Source organism: Rhineura floridana, chromosome 2, assembly GCF_030035675.1.
Source record: "Rhineura floridana isolate rRhiFlo1 chromosome 2, rRhiFlo1.hap2, whole genome shotgun sequence".
Classification (NCBI taxonomy): domain Eukaryota; kingdom Metazoa; phylum Chordata; class Lepidosauria; order Squamata; family Rhineuridae; genus Rhineura; species Rhineura floridana.
In genome coordinates, this window is record NC_084481.1 from 70236736 (window position 1) to 70258413 (window position 21678).

Consider the following 21678-nt stretch of genomic DNA (forward strand, 5'->3'; position numbering starts at 1 on the left):
TTGCTCCATGCATTACAATGGAAGCGACATGTTTCTATTACCATACCTAGTACTTTTTTTCTGGCAGAACACTCAGGAACAGAGTCCTGGCGTCTTTCCTCTGGCGGCGGCTGCCTGCCAACCAGCAGCAGGCCCCTCCTTTGCACCATACTGGGGCTTACTTAAAAAAAAAGTTGGGAGAGAAGGAAGGAGCAGTGCAGTTATCCCTGGACGCTCAGGCTGCTCCTGACTGACTGCCAGCAGCAGGCACCTCCTTTTTTGGAGGTGGGGAAAAGTGGGGGATATCCCCACACACTCCTTCACCCTGTGTTGGAGCTTGAGAAAGGGTTAGGGAAGGAAGGAGCAGGGGTATCCACACATGCTCAGGCCTAGGAAGTGCCTCCTTTGTCCTGTGCTGGGGATTGCATTTGTTTGTTTGTTTGTTGTTGGGGAGAGAAGGAAGGGGGGTATCCCTGCATGCTCTGGGTTTTGTTGTCCACCAGCAGGGTGGAGCTGGTGGTGGGTGCTTCCTTTGTTCCAGAGAGGAGCTTTTCTGAACTGGTGTGTGTATGTGTGTGTGTGCATGTTGCACATGCATGCACACAGTTGAGAGAGGTATATATGTGTGATATCAGAGAGAGGCACGGATGTGTTGTGTGTGAGAGGAAGGTCTTTATGTTGTCAGGGTGCATGTGAGGGAAAAGGAGGTATGTAAGTGAGGCAAGGAGAGATGCCTCTTGGCAGTGAACAAGAGAGTATATGCGTGATTGTGCATATGAACATAAGAACATTAGAAGAGGCTGTTGGATCAGGCCAGTGGCCCATCTAGTCTGGCATCCTGTTCACACAGTGGCCAACAGGATGCTTGTGGGAAGCCTGCAAGCAGATCCTGAGTGCAAGAGTGCTCTACCCTCCTGTGATTTCTAGCAACTGGTTTTCAGAAGCATACTGCCTCTGACTATGGAGGCAAAGCTAGCCATCATGGCTAGTAGCAACTGATATCCTTATCCTTCATGAATTTGTCTAATCCTCTTTTAAAGCCATCCACGTTATTGGCCATCACTGCCGCATGTGGGCCTGGCCTGCAAAAGGTCTTTTGTATCTTTAAAAGTTGTGCAGGGGGAAGGGAGAATTCCACCTTGCGGTTTTTCTCATTACAGGGTTGCAAGAACACCTGCACTTGGCTGTCCTTCTCTTCTCCTAAAGATACAGGATCAGTCTCAGGCAGAGCTTGGAAGTAACTATTTACAGGTAACGAATTACTTGTAATTTATTACTTTTTTGAGTAAAGAGTGGGTAACTTCATTACATTTTGCTGGTAATAGAACAAGTAGTAACTTCATTACTTTTGAGGAGTAATTGTAATGTTTCCAGCATTACTTTTGTGCATTACTTGGGGAGAGCAGGGGAAGACTTCTGCTCCTCTGATTTGTGAATAAAAATCATGTGCTTCCTTCATGCTCTGTGGGTGCTTAAGAGGCAATGAGAGGAGGTGGAGAGCGAGACGGGATGGAGAAAACTATTGTTTAAAAATTGACAGGAGTGGAAGGAGAAAAGAGCTGGAAGCAATATATATATACAAAAATATGTGTGTTGGGGTATCATCATTGCTGGGGGTGGGGTGGGGTGGGGTGAGGGGATGTGAGATTCTGTTATGCCATTCTGTTCATCTTATGGATAAAAAAAATTATTTATTCTACTACCCTCTGTGTGTGCGTGCTTATTTTTAATGTTGTTTTAAGCTACGTAGATGTGCAGCAGCCAAGGCCAGCAACTTGTAGGCAATTTTTTTTAAGTAACTAAAATGTAATTGTAGCAATTACTTTTGAGTAATAGTAATCAGTTACTTTCAGAGCAATTGTAACAGTAATTACTACTTTTTGGGGGGCATGTAATTGTAATTACTTTTTAAAAATAATCTTCCAAGTTCTGGTCTCAGGCCAGGAACCTGGCAACCCAATGTGGGAGCTGTCATGCCAGCTTGCCAGCCTTGCCCTGGCCTGCATTTAAAATGGCTAAACCCCAAAGCCTTGTGGGGAATTTTTCCCCCTTGACATCTTTTTTGTTAACTTGCTAGCAAGCAGTAAACATTTGATTTTCTTTCATCACTGTGACTTGGTGATTTTACAACACAGCTGTATCAGCTTACAGTTAGTTTTGCACCTTCTTATCAGCAGAAGGGGCCTGGTTCTGTCAAGGCTGTAAAACTCCTTGCTTTGTTATGGGAAACCAAGAGGAGGCACCAGGTGCTGCAGGAACATCGTTTTTTCATCCCTTTGATGAAAATGTTAATTGGTTAATTGTCTCTGGCTGGGAGGGAGATTTCATCCATAAGAAGAGGTGCAGAACGCTGGGTTAGGTGTCCCACTTAGGAGCACCACCTTGTCTCTTTGGTGATGTTCTGTTGTGGCTCCATTTCCATCCTGACTCGCAAATCCCTGAGGGGAGAAGGCTATCCAGCTAGAGATCCTATGGTCTGTAAGTACAGCTTAGGTTAGAAAACTTTGTTATTTTGATTTGTGTCAAGAAACTTACTTACTGTTTTTCTTACCAAACCTTACCCATTTGGGCGTATGGTAACAGGATTCAATTTGCTGCTAAAACTTACTTTTGTGCACCTCTTTGTTTTTGTAACCTTTTTATGCTTTTCTTATTTTCTTTTTAATAAACTTTAATTACTTTAACCAACGTGTATTCATTCCAGAGAGAGAGGGGTCAGTTCCTAAATTCAGTCCTTGCCATTCATCCACAACTACAGTGTAACAGAAAAATGTTTTTACCTGAGACTTCAGAAGGGGCAAGGAATAAAGCTAGACTCTTGCCCTGAGAGGCTCTGGTGTTTAATTGGGCTCTGGGGTTCCCTTTGCCCCAGAGTAGCTAACCAGTTCAAGGGTGGTGGCTGTTACTACCTTGCAGGGTTGGTGTGAGCGTGCACAACCTTGGTGAACCAGGATTTGCTGGGATCAATTGCCCCAGGCTGGGGATTGACTCCTAGGACAGTGAGAGCAGATGGGGAAGGGTTCCCCGCTTTTACCACAGGAGCAAATTCCATAGTTTAACTATGTGCTGCATGTCCAACCTTCCAACATTCAGCTTCATTGTCCATGAGCAATAGTGTTGAGAGAGGGAGAAAAACTTCTCTCTCTCTGTCCATGCTATGCATAATTTTATACACTTCTGTCATGTCACCTCTTACTCACCCTTTCTCTAAACAAAAAGCCCCAACTGTTGTAACCTTTCCTCTTAGGGGAGTTGCTCCATCCCCTTGATCATTGTCATGCCCCCCTTAGAGGACTCATCCAAGGAGGAAGAGGAATGGGAGACTGCAGACCCAGGAGAGGGGACAAGTAGGGAGACAGCCCAGGACCCTTCACCAAACCAGAGACAAGCCCCTGGGGGAGCCTGCTTGCCAGAATCAGGAAGCGACCAGGAGGCTGCCCTTTCCCCGGCAGAGAGAAGACACCAACAGGTGTTGCAGCAACAAAGGCAATCAGTGCACTTAAGGAGCAGGAGAGCTCACAAGAACACAGGCTGATTGGAAGCACCTGGGCCAGCATGCAGAGTACAAAAGGCTGGAAGGAAAGGGACACTCCTTGCTAGAGTCAACATCAAGCATTGCTGCAGATGTTATTCCAGCTCTCCTGTTAAACCCGTGCCTTAAACCTGCCCTGCCTGATTGGATCTCTTGGTTTCTGGACATTCGGACTCTCTTAAGGACTTCTCTGCCTCCTTCTTTGGCAGTTCCCAAATGGTAAACACGCTGGCTGGTCCCCTGGTTCCTCCTGCCTGGCAGATTTATGGTCTGGCCTTATCTGTTAATTAGCTGCATGCCTCTGTGAACCCCCACATTTGACAATCATTTTGGTTGCCCTTTTCTGAATGTTTTCCAGCTCTACAATATCATTTTTGAAGTGAGGTGACCAGAACTGTATACATTATTCCAAATGTGGTTGCACATTGTTTATATAACAGCATTATGATATCAGCAGTTTTATTTTCAATACCTTTCCTAATGATCCCTGCCTTTTTCACAGCTGCCACACACTGGTCAACATCTTCATTCGGCTATGCATTGCAACACTAAGGTCTCATTCCTGGTTAGTTACCGTTAGTTCAGACCCATGAGCATATATGTGAAATTAAGATTCTTTGCTCTAATATGCATAAGTTTATACTTGTTTACAGTGAATTACATTTGCCATTTTACGACCCATTAACTCAGTTTTGAGAGGTACTATTGGAGCCTTTTGCAATCCATTTTTGTTTTAACAACCCTGAACAATATAGTATCATCACCAAACTTGGCCCCCACATTGCTCACCCCTAACTCTAGATCATTTATGAACAAATTAAAAAGCAGAGATCCCAAAACTAATCCTTGGGGGACTCCACTTTCAACATTCCTCCATTGGGAGAACTGCTCATTAATTGCTACTCTCTGCTTTCTGTTTCCTAGCCAGTTCCTAATCTACATGATCACCCCTCCTCCTATTCCATGACTACTAAGTTTACTTTGATGAGGTACCTTGTTGAACGCTTTTTGAAAGTCCAAGTACACTATGTCCACTGGATCATCTCTCTCTATATGCTTGTTGACACTCTCAAAGAACTCTAATAGGTTACTGAGACAGGACTTTCCCTTACAGAAGCTATGCTGGCTCTGCTTCAGCAAGGCTTGTTCTTCTATATGCTTGGTTATTTTATCTTTAACAGTACTTTGTGGTTTCTCTAGTACTGGAGAAAATACTATCTGTTGTGATTAGACAACAACAGCATCTGTATGTGATGTGTCTCTGTGTGTAAAGTCAATACTGTGTGATTGTCAGAAACAGAACCAGCAGGACACAGCACTGAGGACACAAGAAGGGGGAAGTGGTGAAATAGGCATTTAAAAATTGATCAAGGTATGAGTACTGGCAGCTCATTTTTTACAAAAATAAAGCACTGACCATTCCTTTGTGTATCCCAATTGGCTGGCTCTAGTGAAGTGAATGGAACAGATGTCCAAGATCTGTGTGTATTCTGGATCAAGATTATGGATGACAAGCTTCAGAAAAGGTACATGGAAACATTATCATTTTTTTGTTCAGGGTGCATTTATTTCAATGTGTCATACCTCTCATAGTAGTTGCTCTGCTAGGATTGAATAGAAAACAACTAGTGAGAACACACCAACCATGCAAGTACATATCTTTACCTTAGTTTGGTTTTAAATGTCTATGAGTTGCAACCATTGTATTGTACTCAAGAATAGATTCATTGAAATTAATGAACCAGACCCTGACAATCAACCACATGAACATGGAGAAAGCATGGCTAGCTGGAATGAAAAGGACTGGCATGCTGAAAAACATCTTGGATGAATGAGTCAGATAAGTTAATAATAATGGTATTAATGAGCCTATTCAAGCATGTGTCAGGAATGTGTACATATTGTTAGCTCTTCTAGAACTGGTATCCTTAAGATCATGGATGGGGATCCTGTGGTCCTTTAAATTTTGCTGCACTATTGGCCTTACTAGCTGGGGCTGACAGGAGTTGGAGTCCAACATCATCTGAAGGGCCACAGGTCACCATCCCTGCTCAAGACCATAGCCGAGGATCATTCCTCTTGTATAGTCTTCAGTGCTCCAGTGAAAGCCCTTGAGTATTAGTCTAGGGGGGACCAGAGACCATAGGTATGTCATGGTTTAGATCCCACCATTAACCCCTTTACTGTTTGATCTTCTGATTTAATGCCTAAAGGTCCTGCTCTCTGGAATGCGAGGCAGCAGGACCTGAAACCAGGCCCCTTCATTTTCCATCTAAAATTGTTTCCAGCAGAATCCACAAAGATGCCTTGTGGGCACAATACTTACGTCTCCCAGAAGTAGGATTCAAACACCCACACACCCAGCTTCTTTGACCTGCTCTTGTAGTAACCATTCTTCCTTGTCTCAATGGTCCTTCCAGTCCTCTCTTGCAAAATAATGTGGTCTCCTCACACAGCCACAAATATATGTAGGTTCCAAACATATTACCAGTGTGGAATTCTTTGAATCTTTATGGAACACCAACCCTTTTCTAGGTATCAGATGGGCTGAGAGCTGTTGTCATCCATGGAGTCTACATGCAGGACTTCTAAACTCAATAACATATTCATGTTAAGATCTTGGTGTTCCAGTCTTATGATTCCATGTTGTTGATAATGCCTCCCATTTTTGAGTAATGTGGGCAAGATCATTGCAATTGGTGGGTGACAATGGAGTTGCTAGGCATGTTGTGGGAGGGGCTGTTTTGTTACTTTGCTTTTTCAACTGCTTTTGACTCTGTAGCTGGGGCAACATAGGATTCCAACTTAAGCTGCTGTTCGCTCTGATATAGCGGCAGCTATCTTAACTGGATTTCCCTACCTTATCGTTGAGAAATTTTGCCAAATAGCAAGAGAAATATCTACCACATAATTTGTTAGGCTTCAAAATTACCTGAATTGTTTGCAGGTGTCACCAATATCGCTTTCTCAAAACTTGCATCTTTTGCTTTCCTGCAGCAAAGAAGATACTACTTCAGGAATGTGAGCAATCACCTATCTGGACCTCTGTTGCCAGTGCAATATTTTGACAATTACCCTCCCTACCCCTAAGAGACAAGTTCTGGTGCTCCCCGGCATACCTGGTACCATATTCATCATCTCTATCAATGACTGGAACTACAGGCAGCTTGGCACCATTCATGGGGCAAAATCCATTGGAGAATATGCCAATTCTGAGGCAGCCATCTGCATTTTTGCTTTGCTTCATTTTGAAGACTCTGCATTGGTGGTGATAAAATATTGCTGATGACTAACTATACCATTATTTCTAATGACTGTTTACAGAAGGATATTTGAGCTGGAAGCTCTGAGAAGAGAATTTGCAAAGTTCAGAACTTGACATCCATACCCTTCTAAACTTATACCTCCCATGTGTGCCAACTTGGAGAGAGGAAGGTGTTATTGCTGATAGCAAAACTCTGTTCTCTCTGCCACCCCATCTCCTCCTCCCCCCTCCCCCCGGCATTTGGTGATCCCTGCATTACTTCAAACACGAGGGAGCAGGCACATGAGGCATTTTAATGGTGAGAGCAAATGAATGATGTAGCCTCTTCCTGGCCTGAGAACCATGGCCAGACATTCCAATGTGCCGGAAGCAAAATGATAACCAATCAAGTTTAAGGAGTCATCACTGTGGCTAGCAAATGGCAGCAACAGCATTGTGCAAGTGTGTGTGTATCTGTTCAACTCTAGGCTAAAAACCTTGAAAAGTCACATCTCTGGAGACACATGGTTATATGCGTGTTTATGTGCAAACATGTGGGCTCGATAACAGTAAACAAAATATCAACACACAAATGCATACAGAGAGCTTTCAGAAGCAACTGGAATTTATTTGAGCAAAAAAAGTATAAAGCTGAATAAAAAATGCAGAACAACCGTTTTATGCTGAGGCTCATTTTGAAGACTGAAGCTTGGTGTGATTATTGGCTGTAGTGGTCAGCATATAAAGTGGTGCTACACTAACATTGAGTTAGACAATTGGTCCATCTAGTACAGGGCTGCCTATTCTGACAGAAGTCAGTCAGGGAACTTTCCCAGCCTTGTACCAGACCTCCTTCTAGCTGGAGATGGAATCTGGGATCTCCTACATGCAAAATGTGTGCTCTACCACTGAGCTACAGCCCCTCCACAAAAAGCGTCATTTTATTTGTTTCTGGATTTATATCCAATCCCAGAAGCCCATGAAACATTACAGTACATAATTAAAGATGCCATAACAGAATATTAAATTAGTTCCCCAGTTCTATAATGCAATCCATCAAAATACCCACTGAACTTTGCTGTTTAGTTGCTAGGCAGCACTAGAATTAGTAGTATCTGGGTGGATTCAGGCCTTCCCTATTTCTGTTGTGTTCTTGTTGGACAGAGGCAATCAAGTTCTTCTCTAGGTTTCTGATAAGCCATGATAACTGCCATTTCTCCACTCAAACTCACAACCCCTGACGGTTGGCTTTTGGTGAAACTCCTCTCTATCAGTTTGGACTTTAACCTGTATCTGCTAGTCATGGAGAGTGACACATAACTATGTAGGACACTGAATCCTGAGCGCTTGCAATCCTACATAGCCTTGTACTATTTTCTGCTCCTTCATGAATTGTTGGCATCTTAAAACCAATCAACTAATAAGTTTATTAAAAATGTAAAAAACAAACAAACCAGGATGCAATGGATATTCAGTGTTATGTCCAGAACAAAACGGTAGAATGCGCAAGGTCATGAATGAGTGTCTCCACTATAGAGGTATGTTAGGTGAAACACAGCAAACAACCAGGGTGCTCCAGTAAATAAAGCATAAAATCACAGAGGTGGAAGAGACCTCAAAGATCACCTAGTCCAGTTATGAGCTTAAACATTTTAAACCCTCTGCCCTGATTAAATGATGGAGAAATCACTGTGTTTGAATCTCAGTCTGTGACAATGTTGCTGATGACCTGTGAACATTACACTGTAAGAATGAATGTAAACCTCTTTAAAAAAAACTAGCATGTAAACAAAGTCCTGCCATTGAAATAATAATAATAATAGTTGTAGTAGCAGTAGCTTTGCATTCAAATCAGAATGGTTCTTCACATCTTTCTTACCTTTTCACCTTGGCTTTTGACTCCATGTTTTCTATGGGCCTTCTGCAGAATCTCTCCTTGTAAAGGACCTTGTTTTTCCTCTCTTTTGGTTTATATACTCCGGCTGGAGTCTAGTAAATGAAGTACAGTAGGCAGGCACAGATGGTCTTCAGTTTCTACTGGTACTTTTCTGTATCCCCCTCGTGCATTTCAAAGTGATATGTGTTTTGGCTCAGCAGTGCTAAAGGTTACAAGACAGATTTGACTCTTAGCTGATATTTCCATCTGTTACTGTCACTGTATGCCAGTCTCCTGGCCCACTGAGGAGCTTTCTATGACCTGTGGTATCTCAGAATGTCCTTCCCCACACCTGTTTTCACCCCCCCAAGTTGCTTGAATTAGTATGCTCTATAAGATACCTGATCCTGAAGACTATAGATAACATATGAAGTCATAATGTTAAACCCCTTTGTAGAATGCTTAAAAAACTTGGCATACAAAGTGTCTGGAAAAAGAGGTGGTATTTAAATAGGGCAAGGAACATGCCAGTTCTGTACAGCAGTTAGCACTGTGTAGATAAGAAATATACACAGAGCAATTTGTAATGCTAAATATTACAATATGCTGAACATTTAGTGGCCTGATTCACATATAACATTAAACCATGGTTTATTCAGTCCCTACCCAGTGGCTTTATGGTTTGTTTATTGTCAACAAGCCATGATCTTAAGCCATGGTTTGTTGTTGGCTTACAAATTTTAGGTTGTTTTAACTATGGCTTGATGTTAGGTATAGTGGTGGCTGGTAATGAGTGCATGCAGAGAAATAGCTAGTACAAAGTTTCTCCTCCCAATTCACAAAAATAAATGCACAAGATTAAGTAAAAATATATATTTATTAAAGAAAGAGACACACTTTATCAACTGTTCCTTGCTTACTCTCACTCTCTCTAACAAGGTGGTCACACACACAAAAAAGCTCCTCAAAGTAGGAAATACTCTCTGTTGCATCTCTGATTACCAAAACATGCTAAAAGCTATGAGGAGATATGGCCTTCAAAGAAACGGCTCTGAGCATGCTCAGAACAGATATGATTCTGATAGACTACCAGATGGGGGCAGAGAATAGGAGATCAACAGAAATGTCTGTAGAAGCCTCTGTAAGTTCATAGAAGTATAAAATGTGTGTGGGACAGGAAAGAGTGTGTGGCTTTTAGTGGGGGGGTTAAAATTGCTTGACATTCTTATTGGGAAGTCTATGTCCCAGTAGCCGTAGTGGAAAAGCCTTAATTGGTTATGTGGGAGCCAAACACCCTTCCTTAATCTTAGTTTGATCACCCCAACCCACTCCAGATGCCCATTAAACTACAGTAATACCTCAGTTAACAAATTAGATATGTTCCTGGACATTACTTCTTTAACAGAAACTTTGGTACCAGAGGTAGGAATAACATAGAAAGAATAGGGTTGGGTTCCTACATCCACTCATAGATGGTGGGGAGAGCTTCAACAGGGGCTTTAAACGGGTGCCTACCTGGCATGCACCCACTCCCTCTCCTTCCCCTTCCCCTCCTCCTCCTCCGAATCATGTTGGATCTTTCCCTCCCCAGCCCTGGGAGAAAGCAAGAGATCTCTTTAATTGAAAATAAACACACAAACTTGTCAGTTTCACCCTAACAAAGCAAAGGCATATGCTTATCAGTTTATAGAACGCAAAGCAAAGACACAGGCTAGTCAGTTTCACCTTAAAACAAAGTTTATCCATAGCAAAGCAAAGCTGGTCAGTTTCACCTTTTTAAAAAACTTTTGTTAAAAGGAACTTTGTTTCCTGGAGGATTCATTAACTGAGGTATTACTGTACAAAGTTAGGAAGCAAGAGTAGCTGGAAAACAAAACAAACTTTGGAAAAACAAGCTATGGTTTGTTTGTATGTAGGACAACATATGGTTAACTCCGATTTGTAAAACAAATCATGTCTTAGCATTTCTGTTTCTGTCCTTAAGATAACATTTAAATCAATGAAATCAGGTACTATTGCACTAAGAAGAACTCATACAACCAATCCAGACTTCATGTGGCAGGCTTCATCATTTATGGAAGACTGGCACTTCTTGTGGTAAACACAAAGTCAGAAGAAAAAACATATCTCCCAACCCTGATAATTATACCCTCCAAACATTTGCCTCAAAGTGCTTAGGGACACACAGCTCCCTTTCAGACTTGTAGGTGTGTTTGTTGCTGTGAATATTGACAGCATATTACTGTGAAAAAGTGAATCTGCAAGGGCATTTTCCCCCGCACTCTGAGTGACTTTTTTGTGCAGTTACTTTCTGGTAGACATTCTTTTGAGCGCTGTCTTTTAAGTGGACCCACCATGTGGCATAAGAACATAAGAACCACCATGTTAGATCAGGCCAAAGTCTAGCATCCTGTTTCTTACTGTGGTCAGCCGGATACGGTTCCTGCAGCTGTCCCCCAGCAATTGGTATGAAGAAGCATAAGTAGTAGGCACTAAGTCTTATTCCCTTAGAAAGCCATCTAATTTGGTGGCCATAACTGCAGCTTGTGACAGGAAATTCCATAGTTTAATTATGCTCTGTATGGAAATGTATTTCCTTTTGTCTGTCTCAAATCTCTCACCATTCAGCTTCACTGGATGTCTACAATTCTAGTATCTTGATCTGCTTCTTCACATCATGCAGAAGTGTACAAATCTCTATATTGTAACCTTTCTTTGTAGCAGAGTTGCTTCAACTCTCTGATCATTTCGATTGTCTTTTTCTTCACCTTTTCTGGCTCTACAATATCCTTTTTGAGATGCATCAACCAGAACTGTACCCAATGTGGTCACACTGTGGATTTGTATAAAAGTATTGTAATGCAGGCTGATTTAGTTTTGATCTCTTTCCTATTGATTCCTAACATTGAATCCCCCCCCACCAGCTGCCACATTCTGAGTCAATGTTTTCAGTGGTGGCTGGTGCCTATTAGACCTGGTGGGGCTAGTAAGAGGTCATGGGGGCATGGCCAATGAGAGGTCAAGGGGGCATGGCTAAGTTGTTCTGGTTTTCTCTCCATCTTCCTCCCTTCCCCGAGAGAGAGACCTCGGGGTTGTAGTGGACAGCACGACGAAAATGTCGACCCAGTGTGCGGCAGCTGTGAAAAAGGCAAATTCCATGCTAGCGATAATTAGGAAAGGTATTGAAAATAAAACAGCCGATATCATAATGCCGTTGTATAAATCTATGGTGCGGCCGCATTTGGAATACTGTGTACAGTTCTGGTCGCCTCATCTCAAAAAGGATATTCTAGAGTTGGAAAAGAGGGCAACCAGAATGATCAAGGGGATGGAGCGACTCCCTTACGAGGAAAGGTTGCAGCATTTGGGGCTTTTTAGTTTAGAGAAAAGGCGGGTCAGAGGAGACATGATAGAAGTGTATAAAATTATGCATGGCATTGAGAAAGTGGATAGAGAAAAGTTCTTCTCCCTCTCTCATAATACTAGAACTCGTGGACATTCAAAGAAGCTGAATGTTGGAAGATTCAGGACAGACAAAAGGAAGTACTTCTTTACTCAGCGCATAGTTAAACTATGGAATTTGCTCCCACAAGATGCAGTAATGGCCACCAGCTTGGATGGCTTTAAAAGAAGATTAGACAAATTCATGGAGGACAGGGCTATCAATGGCTACTAGCTGTGATGGCTGTGCTCTGCCACCCTAGTCAGAGGCAGCATGCTTCTGAAAACCAGTTGCTGGAAGCCTCAGGAGGGGAGAGTGTTCTTGCACTCGGGTCCTGCTTGCGGGCTTCCCCCAGGCACCTGGTTGGCCACTGTGAGAACAGGATGCTGGACTAGATGGGCCACTGGCCTGATCCAGCAGGCTCTTCTTATGTTCTTATGCCAAGACTGTAGAAACCTAAGCATTCCTATTTTACAAATAGCAAAACAGTCCTGTTTTACAAAAGCAAAACTGAAAAGTATCTTGCTTTGGTTCAGAAGGGGTCCCTGCTGTCACAGTTGCTTCTCTGGCAGTTGTCTCCCCCTGTTCTGTTTTTCTCTCTATCCTCCTCCTTTGCAAAGAAACACTGGACACTTAAACATTGCACTTTTATTAATAATGTTGGTTCAGAAGGGGTTACTGCTGTCCCAATTTCTAGTGTAGATTAATGCCAGGCTAACTGTACATTACTCAGAGGTAAGCCCCCACTGAATACCATGGGGATTGCTCCCTAGTGTGTACAGAATTGCAATCTGAATTGATTAGTCTTAAAAGTGCCACACAACTGTTAACAAGGGACCCCATACATTTCCAGACCTATGGGGAAATATTATTTCCCCGTCTCCCAGCTTATTCATTTCTACCTCTTTTTTCCAGAATGTGGAACAAAATGCAGGAAAATTAAGTAGACTAGGACATGGGAGTCTACACTTTAAATCACCACTTAGCCATGAAACTCAGTGTGTGACCTTGGGCCAGTCACTGTCTCTCAGCCTGATCTACCTCACAGAATTGTCATGCAGAAGACATGCAGAAAAAGGAGACAAATCAATGCCACCTTGAGGTCCTTGGAGGAAAAATGCAATATTGAAAAATAATACTCAAAATAAAATTTAAAAAAATCCATCTCCAGCTTGCCTGTCCTTGATTTTGAATTGAGGGAGGGGTGGAGGGTATAGATTTGGAATCATGAAAAACCCCAACCTATGAATCAAAGAAAAAAGAATCTGGAACACAACCAGGATATTCAGAACTACAAACATTGGACTTCACATGTGGGTCCTCAGCAAATCCAATATGTGGCTGCCTGCTGGGACAGCCTTGCAGGGGCAGGTGTAGGCAGGGTGTAATGCATGCTCTCATACTACACATACGTCCTACATGCTGCATTCTGATGTAAACCATCCCCTGCAGCTTCCTACTTTTTGTAACAGCATTTTGAATTTGTCAAAGTGTTTTATAGTATTTTATCCTCACAACAACCCTGTAAAGTAGATTACAATATAATTTCAGCAAAACAATAGAACAGTGCTACCACCTTAAAGACAAAAAATGTATTATGGCATACGCTCATCCCCCCCTCCCCCAAAATTGACTGCATATATATGATACGATTTTAACCTCACCCAACAGGATGCAGCGGAGAGGATGCATGAGGAGGGTGGAATTGGGATGCTTATTTTGTTATATGTAGGACTGCACTGAAAACTTTACTGATGTAGGCAGAAGTCTGAAAAGAACACCACCATTTTTAATCGGGCAAGTCACCACCTTACAGTGTAATCCTATGTCTAATCAGGAGTAAGTTCTATTGAATTCAGTGGGGCTTACTCTTAAGTAAGTGAGGTTAAGATTGCAACTTTACCTTTTAAAGAACACCATTTTCAATTAGGCAAGTCACCACTTTACAGTGCGATCCTGACCATGTCTATTCAGAAGTACGTCCAATGGATCTTACTCCTAGGTCAATGGAGTCAGGATTGCAGCCTTAGCAAGGAGACCAAAAACTGGGCTGCAACTATGATCCACCACCTCCTCCCAGCTTTCCAACAGCTCTCCTTGGCAAACAAGCTTGTAGAAGATGAAGGCAATGGGCATAGGAGAGCCAAGACTCCCCCTTCCAACTTTCTAAAAGTCCTTGTGAGCAAACAGACTTGCAGGAGGAGGAATCCAGGTGGGGGTAGAGGAGATGTACTTACTGCCGCCGCCTCCTAACACCTCCTAACCAAAAGACTTTGTGAGCAAACAAGCATGCAGAAAAGGAATTTTAATTGGGCAAGTCATCACCTTACAGTGCCATCCTAAACAATGACTGCCCAGGCTCTCTCACTCCCCTCCCTAGTCCTGCAGTCTGAGATCCTAAGGAGTAAACAACTGCCAGACACACACAGTCCAGCAGGCCCAACATCAACTCATGATCCTGCAGCCTGGAGAGTCATGAAGACTAAAGCATCAGCAGCCACTGCCACCATAGACCCCTTCTTTTCCCTTGTTTCAAGGCAAGGAAAGCAAGCCCTTACAACAAAACACGCACATACAGAGACAGGCTGACATTTGTCCTCTAAATTGTCTCCCCATCCATCCCCCCAAAATAAATGAAAATAAAATAGAGTCTCTCATTTATTATAGAAAGACAAGACAGACTCACACTATCTCCAGCATTTTCTCTCTCTCTGTTTTCAAATATACTAAGCTTTAAAGCTGCTCCCCAAAGTACCAATTATTCCCTTCCAGCTGCTGCCTACAAATAATGTGGTTCAAGTGTGAAGAGGCATGGCCTTCAGAAACAGCTCTGAGCATGCTCAGAACCAGTGTATGATTCTGATACAGGCTAAGGCTACCAAGTGGGACTATTCTTAAATCAGTCCAGACTCCTCTCTAATTTGCTATAGTGTCTGCATTAGATACGCCTCATAACAACTGAGCCTTCCTAGGAGGTCTGACAAGCAGGCAGACCAAGGCAGGGACCTCTTGCCATATCTACACTTTTGGATTAGGATTGGCTGAGTGGTGAAGAGAGCTGATTGGCCAGAGAACAGTAAATTGACATAAGTGTTTGCAGAGCTTCTCTGACTTCAAACAGAAGTAAAAAATGTGTGTGGAAAAGAAAGAGTGTATGGCTTTGAGATTTTTGGGGAGAATTTTTTAAAAAATTGTTTGACATTCTCATTGGGGGGGCTGTGCCCCAGTAGCCCAGCTTTCAATAAACATTGTCATTGAGCTTTCCACCATGCCCCAAAGATCTCTTCCCAGGTCAGTCACACATCACAGTCCTGGAAAAAGCCCAGGTGTGAAACTTTGGGAGAGTGAAGGTTGTTCTCTCATTAATGATACTCTAAGAATTGCCTGTGAGGTGGCCATAAAAACTTACTTCACAATGCACAAAATCAATGTGTGAAGCCACCCTTTCTGCTTGAATTGTCTTAAGTCAGTGGAAATGTTAACAGTCATGGCTGTACCAGTCATTCTTGTTAACATTTACCTCTGTATATTTATATTTCCTAAGAAGAATATATAAAGACATTTCCCTTTTTTATTCCCCAAGAACAAGGACTATTGTTCCCTCTGCTGGCCAAATGCATATCAACCATCAATATAATTTCAATAGATGGCTAGTCAATATCATCAAGCTACATATCCCAGGCACACTATGAACCCAATGAGATTTTCTTCCAGCTAAACATGAATAGGGTTGTACTGCAAGAGTGCATAGTTAAGAAGGTAAGTGAAAATTAGTGTTGCACTGAATTTTCACAAGATTTGGTTTTCAGTGTAAAAGTTTCCATTTCAAGGAAAATGAAAATGTTTATGAAAACCCCTGCCATGCACTTTTATGGTTTTCAAATACCATTTTTACAGCCATCGTTATCTTGATTTTGTGCATTTTTTTAATGATTTGAAAAAGCTTCTTAATTGCCTGACTCTAGGCAATCAGGCATCACTCAGTGAACACGGTAACATCACTGCAGTCATTTAACTAGTCAGATTTGGCTACATGGCAACTTTGTTAAGGGCACACTAAGCCTCCTCAATTGTTCTCACAGGAGGTAAAGAAGAAACCTCTACCCGCTCCCCAGGCAACTTGGTTGACATTACCAGTTTCAGTACCCACCATGGCAGAACCCAAGCATCAATGCAGTTCTAGTAACAAGCAGTCATGTATGATTAGTTGGGAAAGAACATGGATGGGGATGCCCATTCAGATGAGCATCCAAATGCATATCTCACTGGAAATTATATGGTGTAGATGGAGGGCTCCTGCATTCAGTCGTGCTCCTGGATGCAAATGTCATCTATCCTTACTGTATTACTTTCAAAGGGTTGCACACTTGGATGCAAATCCAAATGCACATGTCCATTACACTCCCTCCATTGTGAAACAGCTATAGAACCACAAACTTTGTTGAGCTGTTACAGAACCAATAAATTAGACGCATTTCCATCTCTCCAGTGATATCCCATCTGCAACATTAAGAAATGAGCTAGCCTTACCTTTGTTCTAAACTAGCATTTAAAACGTCTAAATTCTGGGGATGCTTCCAACAGTCTCCGTATCTGATTTTCTCCATGAATTTTGGAATTCCAAGTTACCCAGTATTGTTTCTGACCTGATGTGTTAGGAAGTCTTCTTCACCACTCCATTGTTTTATTACTGAATTGTGTGCAGAGCAGTGCCCATTTGCCATTTCTCCCAGCCTTTGTCTCTCCCCTGCCCCCTCTACATTATCAGGATGCATTGGTGTATTGATAAAAAATTGGAAAACTACCCTAGATGCACTGGAATTCAGGGCCGAGCAAAGCAGTGAACAAGAACGGATCTAGCAGTGCAAACATATCCATGCCTACTCAGAAGTATGTTCCATTGAGTTCCTTGGGGCTTAGTTACAGGTAGGGTTGCCAGGTCCATGGCCTGAGACTGATCCTGTATCTTTAGGAGAAGAGAAAGTCAGCCAAGTGCAGGTGTTCTTGCAACTCTGTAATGGGAAAAACCACAAGATGGAATTCTCCCTTTCTCCTGCACAACTTTTAAAGTTACAGAAGACCTCTTGGAGGCCGGGCCTGGCAACCAACAGGTCTTCTGTATCTTTAAAAGTTGTGCAGGGGGAAGGGAGAATTCCATCTTGTGGTTTTTCTCATTACAGTGTAGCAAGAACACCTGCACTTGGGTGACTTTCTCTTCTCCTAAAGATACAGGATCAGTCTCAGGCCATGGACCTGGCAACCCTAGACTTACAGGTAGTGCTTGCCCCCAATGTTACAGAGGCCTGACTGACCTCCACCAGAAGCTGAGCGTGTAGTCTCACTGGCCCCATGCTGTGGAACACTGCTCCATCAGAGACTTGGCAGGCATCCTTGCTTTTGACTACAAGGCATATCTTGAAAACTTGTTTGGTGCCAAAAGGCCTATGCAGCTATTTAAAATGTTTTATTGAGTAGCCAGTCATCTTAATTATGATTTTATATTGTTTTGTTTTTAAATGTTTATGTTGCTGTACACCACCCTGATGTTTTGTGAGAGGACAATATATAACTTCTTCTATAAGTAAAAGTACCTTCCTCTTTCTATAAGGCTTCTAAGTAGAGACCTTATCCCAGTTTTGGAATTGGTTTTTGAGATTTTGTAAAGATGTTTTGTTTTAATATTTTTAATGTCTGTTTTTATGATGTTTTAGAGGGTTTTTTGTGCTTTTATTTGCTGCCCTGGGCTCCTACTGGGAGGAAGGGCAGGATATAAATTTAATAAATAAAAATAAAAATAAATAAGAATCTGTCCATTTCAGTTCTCTCTGTTTCTCATTTTTTCCAGTCTTAAATTCAGTTGTCCACATTTGTGTAGCAATTTGCAATTAAAAAAAATAACCTAATGAAAATTCTTCAGCATGTCAGGATGATAATAATAAACACATTTTTGTATGCACTTTGGACTAATGTACAGATTTTTGCAAGCATTTTTGTCTAATACAATACATTTTTGTATATTTTCACAAATACATTAATGTTTGTGCACACATATGTGTCTTGGTAAATATTGTGTGGTTGGAGAACTATATTGCAAAATTCGGATAACTGAATTTCAAAGGATGGCTATGTTTTGGTTCTCATGTTGTTTTGGAAAGTGTGAATCTGAGAGATTTGGCTTTACATGTGAAATGAATCAAATTTCTCCCCCATCTCCAGTGGATATAGGAGGGCAGCCTGAACGGCTGAAATGCTCTCACGTCTAATTAATTTTGATAAAAGGATCCATCATTCTAGATCAGCCTTTCCCAACCAGTGTGCCTCCAGATGTTGTTGGACCACAACTCCCATCAGTCTCAGCCTAGCATTGCCAATGGTCAGGAAGATGGGAGTTGTAGTCCAATGACAGCTGGAGGTACACTGGTTGGGAAAGGCTGTTCTAGATCCTCTCTTCTCTTGGTTAACATCTCATACTGTATTGAGATATCAGCTGGAGATGCATTTGGCCTAGTACTTCGAGGGCAGTAGAGGGCAGCAAGTTCTATCAGCAGGTTTTCTGAATGGGAAGAGAACAGAGGAGGAAACAGACTGTCATCCTATTATGAGGACAGTTGCTCAGGAGCTGACCTGGGAAGAATGTTTCAGTTGGGAAAATCTGCCTGAGAGCAATTAAGGACCAGCAACTGGTGAAATATTTTCTGTGCTTTCCTGAGCACAAGTGTACCAGTGACCCCATGGGATAAGGACAATATAAATTTGGAAATATAAAGATAGGCTGGATAATTTCAACAGGCAGATTAAATCTGATCAATTTGGCTGGGCCACATGAACGAAACCAGCAGCCATGGCACTCTCGGATTAGGTTTTCAGCTGCAGTCCTATGTTACACATACTTACTTGGAAGTAAGTTTGAGCTCAGTAGGGATATCTTTCTAAGTATACATGCACAGGATCACACAAAGCGTAAGCCTTTCAAAACATGCCGTAACCGAATATCAAAGAAATGATGTTAGCAGTTTAAAATAAAACTCAGGAATTTTACGGAAGCATTTCTAAGCAAAATACCTAGATGTTATATTGGCAATATTATGAAGACTCATCTTGCTAGTTCATTCTGTGTTCGTGCAAAACCCCACCTGTTTTGAAGCCCCGGAGAGCTGCTCGTTAGTGCCAAAAATACTGAGCTAGCTTGCCGAATGGCCTGACTCGGTATAAGGTGGCTTCCTGTGTTCCTGTGTTCTATGGAAGGTTAATGCAAAGGAAACAGAAAGCGAGGCTGACTGAGGTCTCATTTCCCCTGAGGTGGTAAATCTATATTCTGGGCTGTGTGACTTCAGACTGCAGGGACACGCAGGCTTGACTGTTGCTCTGTGCAAAAACAAAAGAACCACCCTCCACATTGAAAATGCGATGACAAAGAGGGAGGTCCAACATTAGCTTTTCCCTTACAGTCTAATTTCTTTTCAAAAAAAGTTTTTTATACTAAGGAGCATTTCATCATGTCAACCTCTACCTCCAATGTAAAGCCTCATAGCCAAAATGCGGATTTACCACATAAGGAAGAACGAGCCCACAGCTAACAGCAATCTACAAAGATGTACTCACTGATACACTACAGAAACATTACAAAATGTGTCCGATTCACCTAGGACAATACAACTTTAAAAAATAGTGCTGGGCCAAGGTATTTGGCCTAGCTTTTGTGCCTTTTCATGAGATTGGGGCAAAAATGCGTCTGAAGATCAAATCAATTGATCAAATCAAAGGCTCTTACCTTTTAAACAAACGAAACTGAGGTTTCCTTTTGCTTATCTTTTACCTTCACAAAAAGCTTTGCTGCTCCTTCAAGTGGCAGCTCAGCTGCCCACAGCAGCCCAGCTGTCTCCTCAACAGGATGAGCTACAGGAAACAGCAAAGTGACATCAGGAGAAGTGTCACAATTCTACCACACTGTGAAAGTCACAGAATAACCACAAAAGGTCTTAGAATTTTGCTACACGCATCCTCAAAAAAGTTAACAAATATCCCTCCACCCCCACTTGCTGGGAATGAAAGGTCCCAGAAAAAGGGAGAGGGATATCGAGCCATCATTTCCCCTAAAAAAGAGAGGCCATAATGGCTTAAATGGGACTAAACAATAGGAGCGTTAGAAAAGCAAGCCTCAAAGGGGATGGTTTGTAATATTTATTTATATTTCTAGGTCGCTTACCTCCTTTATTTTAAGATCTCTCCTTCCATTCTCCATCAGACTAAGTCTATGTAGTTCACTGAATCTAGTCAGGTGAAAAGCAGGTTGCAAACAGTGAGGTGGCCACAACAGTAATTGTGCATGAGAGGAAACCAATCACTTTCATTCAGTTTTAAAGAGCCACAAGCAAGATCCCCAATATGAGTTTCTGCTAACTATGCCTGTGCAAATGGGAAGCCAAAGCAATTCTGTTTGGCTTCCTGTGGGAGGTGAGCTGTCTCTTTAATGAGCTCAGTTATTGGAACACTTGCTGCATTCTCTCCCTGCCTACAAAGGGAGCAATGAGGCATGAGTCATATTTGTGACAGTTTTATCCTGTTTATAACAACAGCTGACTGTCTATTGGGTTCTAGCACAAAGCTGATACTACAAAAGTTGGCTGGATTCATGTCATCAATCCCATTGTGATGAATTTGCTACTTACTTTGCACCCAAAGAAGCTTGTATTTGGTTCCTTTGGGGAAACACAAGTTCAAGCACAGGGGCAGAATCTTAGCTACACGAGGCTAAGTTTGGTGAAAACCGGCCAGGCTTAAGAGAAACTCAGCTAATTGCATCAGCCAAATGCAAGCTGCACATTTTTGGTCTACTGTCTAAAATCCCATCTTGATTTCATTCCCATCCCAGTTACCATACTGTCTATTATTTCCTTTCTGAAAAATGCTACTGAGAACTAGAGTAGTGTCCTGGAGAGCGGTTCCCTGGGGGCCCAATCCCAGTTTAACCATGAAGCTCAAAGTGTCCTTTGCAGTAGCGAATGTCATTGTGGGGCTGCACCACTCACTGATCTCCTTCTGGTGAGCTGCTGCTGCATGCCAGGACAGAGAGGAGAAGGGGCAAGGTGGAGGCAAGATCAGCACAGAGTAAACATGTCAACAGGTTGTCGGATTGGTTCCGCTGGTGCGTTTGCAGCATGCTGACCTCGCCACCATCTTGCCCCTCCCCCTCTCCATCCCAATATGCAGCAGCAACTCAGCCAAAGGGAGGTCAGATGAGTGGCACAGCCTCACCACACCGTCCACTATTGGTCGTGAGGAAGTCTCTCAGGCTATCAAAATAAAGCCTCACGTACCATGTCACAGTGGAAATCCTCACCTCCCTGATTATCTTGACAGCTGGAAATAATCTAGACACCCCATCAAAACAGAAATTCAAGTGTCTTAGGGTCAACACTACCAAGTGGTCCTAAGAGTGGGTATAGGTTATAATGTGCCTTGCTTCTACCTGTACAGGAGGAAATGGAGCCCAGACCATATGGTCAGAAATTGTACCACTTGGACATGCAATTTTCAAACTGTTCTGTGACTGGATTAGAAGTGTCATGTGACTTCTCTGTAACATGAACCAATAAAAAGATATA

The 21678-nt window shown here is 42.4% G+C and overlaps 1 protein-coding gene and 1 long non-coding RNA gene across 6 annotated transcripts in view; one reads left to right on the plus strand and one right to left on the minus strand.

Moving 5' to 3' along the window:
* LOC133376549 (carnosine N-methyltransferase 2-like) overlaps positions 1–21678 on the minus strand; it is a 63770-nt gene that overhangs the window by 13563 nt on the left and 28529 nt on the right. For 2 of the 5 annotated variants that reach the window (XM_061608897.1, XM_061608899.1), the window contains exons 2-4: positions 8635–8854; positions 6631–6768; positions 6444–6502 (exon numbers count right to left, since the gene is read on the minus strand). In XM_061608897.1, coding sequence (XP_061464881.1) covers positions 6444–6502; positions 6631–6768; positions 8635–8660 — 223 coding nt within the window. In that variant the 5' untranslated portion in view covers positions 8661–8854. Of the gene's footprint in view, positions 1–6443; positions 6503–6630; positions 6769–8634; positions 8855–19844; positions 19970–20279; positions 20409–21678 lie in introns of those variants that run through there. The other 3 variants (XM_061608898.1, XM_061608900.1, XM_061608902.1) reach the window with 3 other exon arrangements.
* LOC133376550 (uncharacterized) lies at positions 2352–8637 on the plus strand. Its single transcript, XR_009760521.1, has 3 exons — positions 2352–2457; positions 4963–5037; positions 6509–8637. It is a non-coding gene; the product is annotated as an uncharacterized LOC133376550 (long non-coding RNA).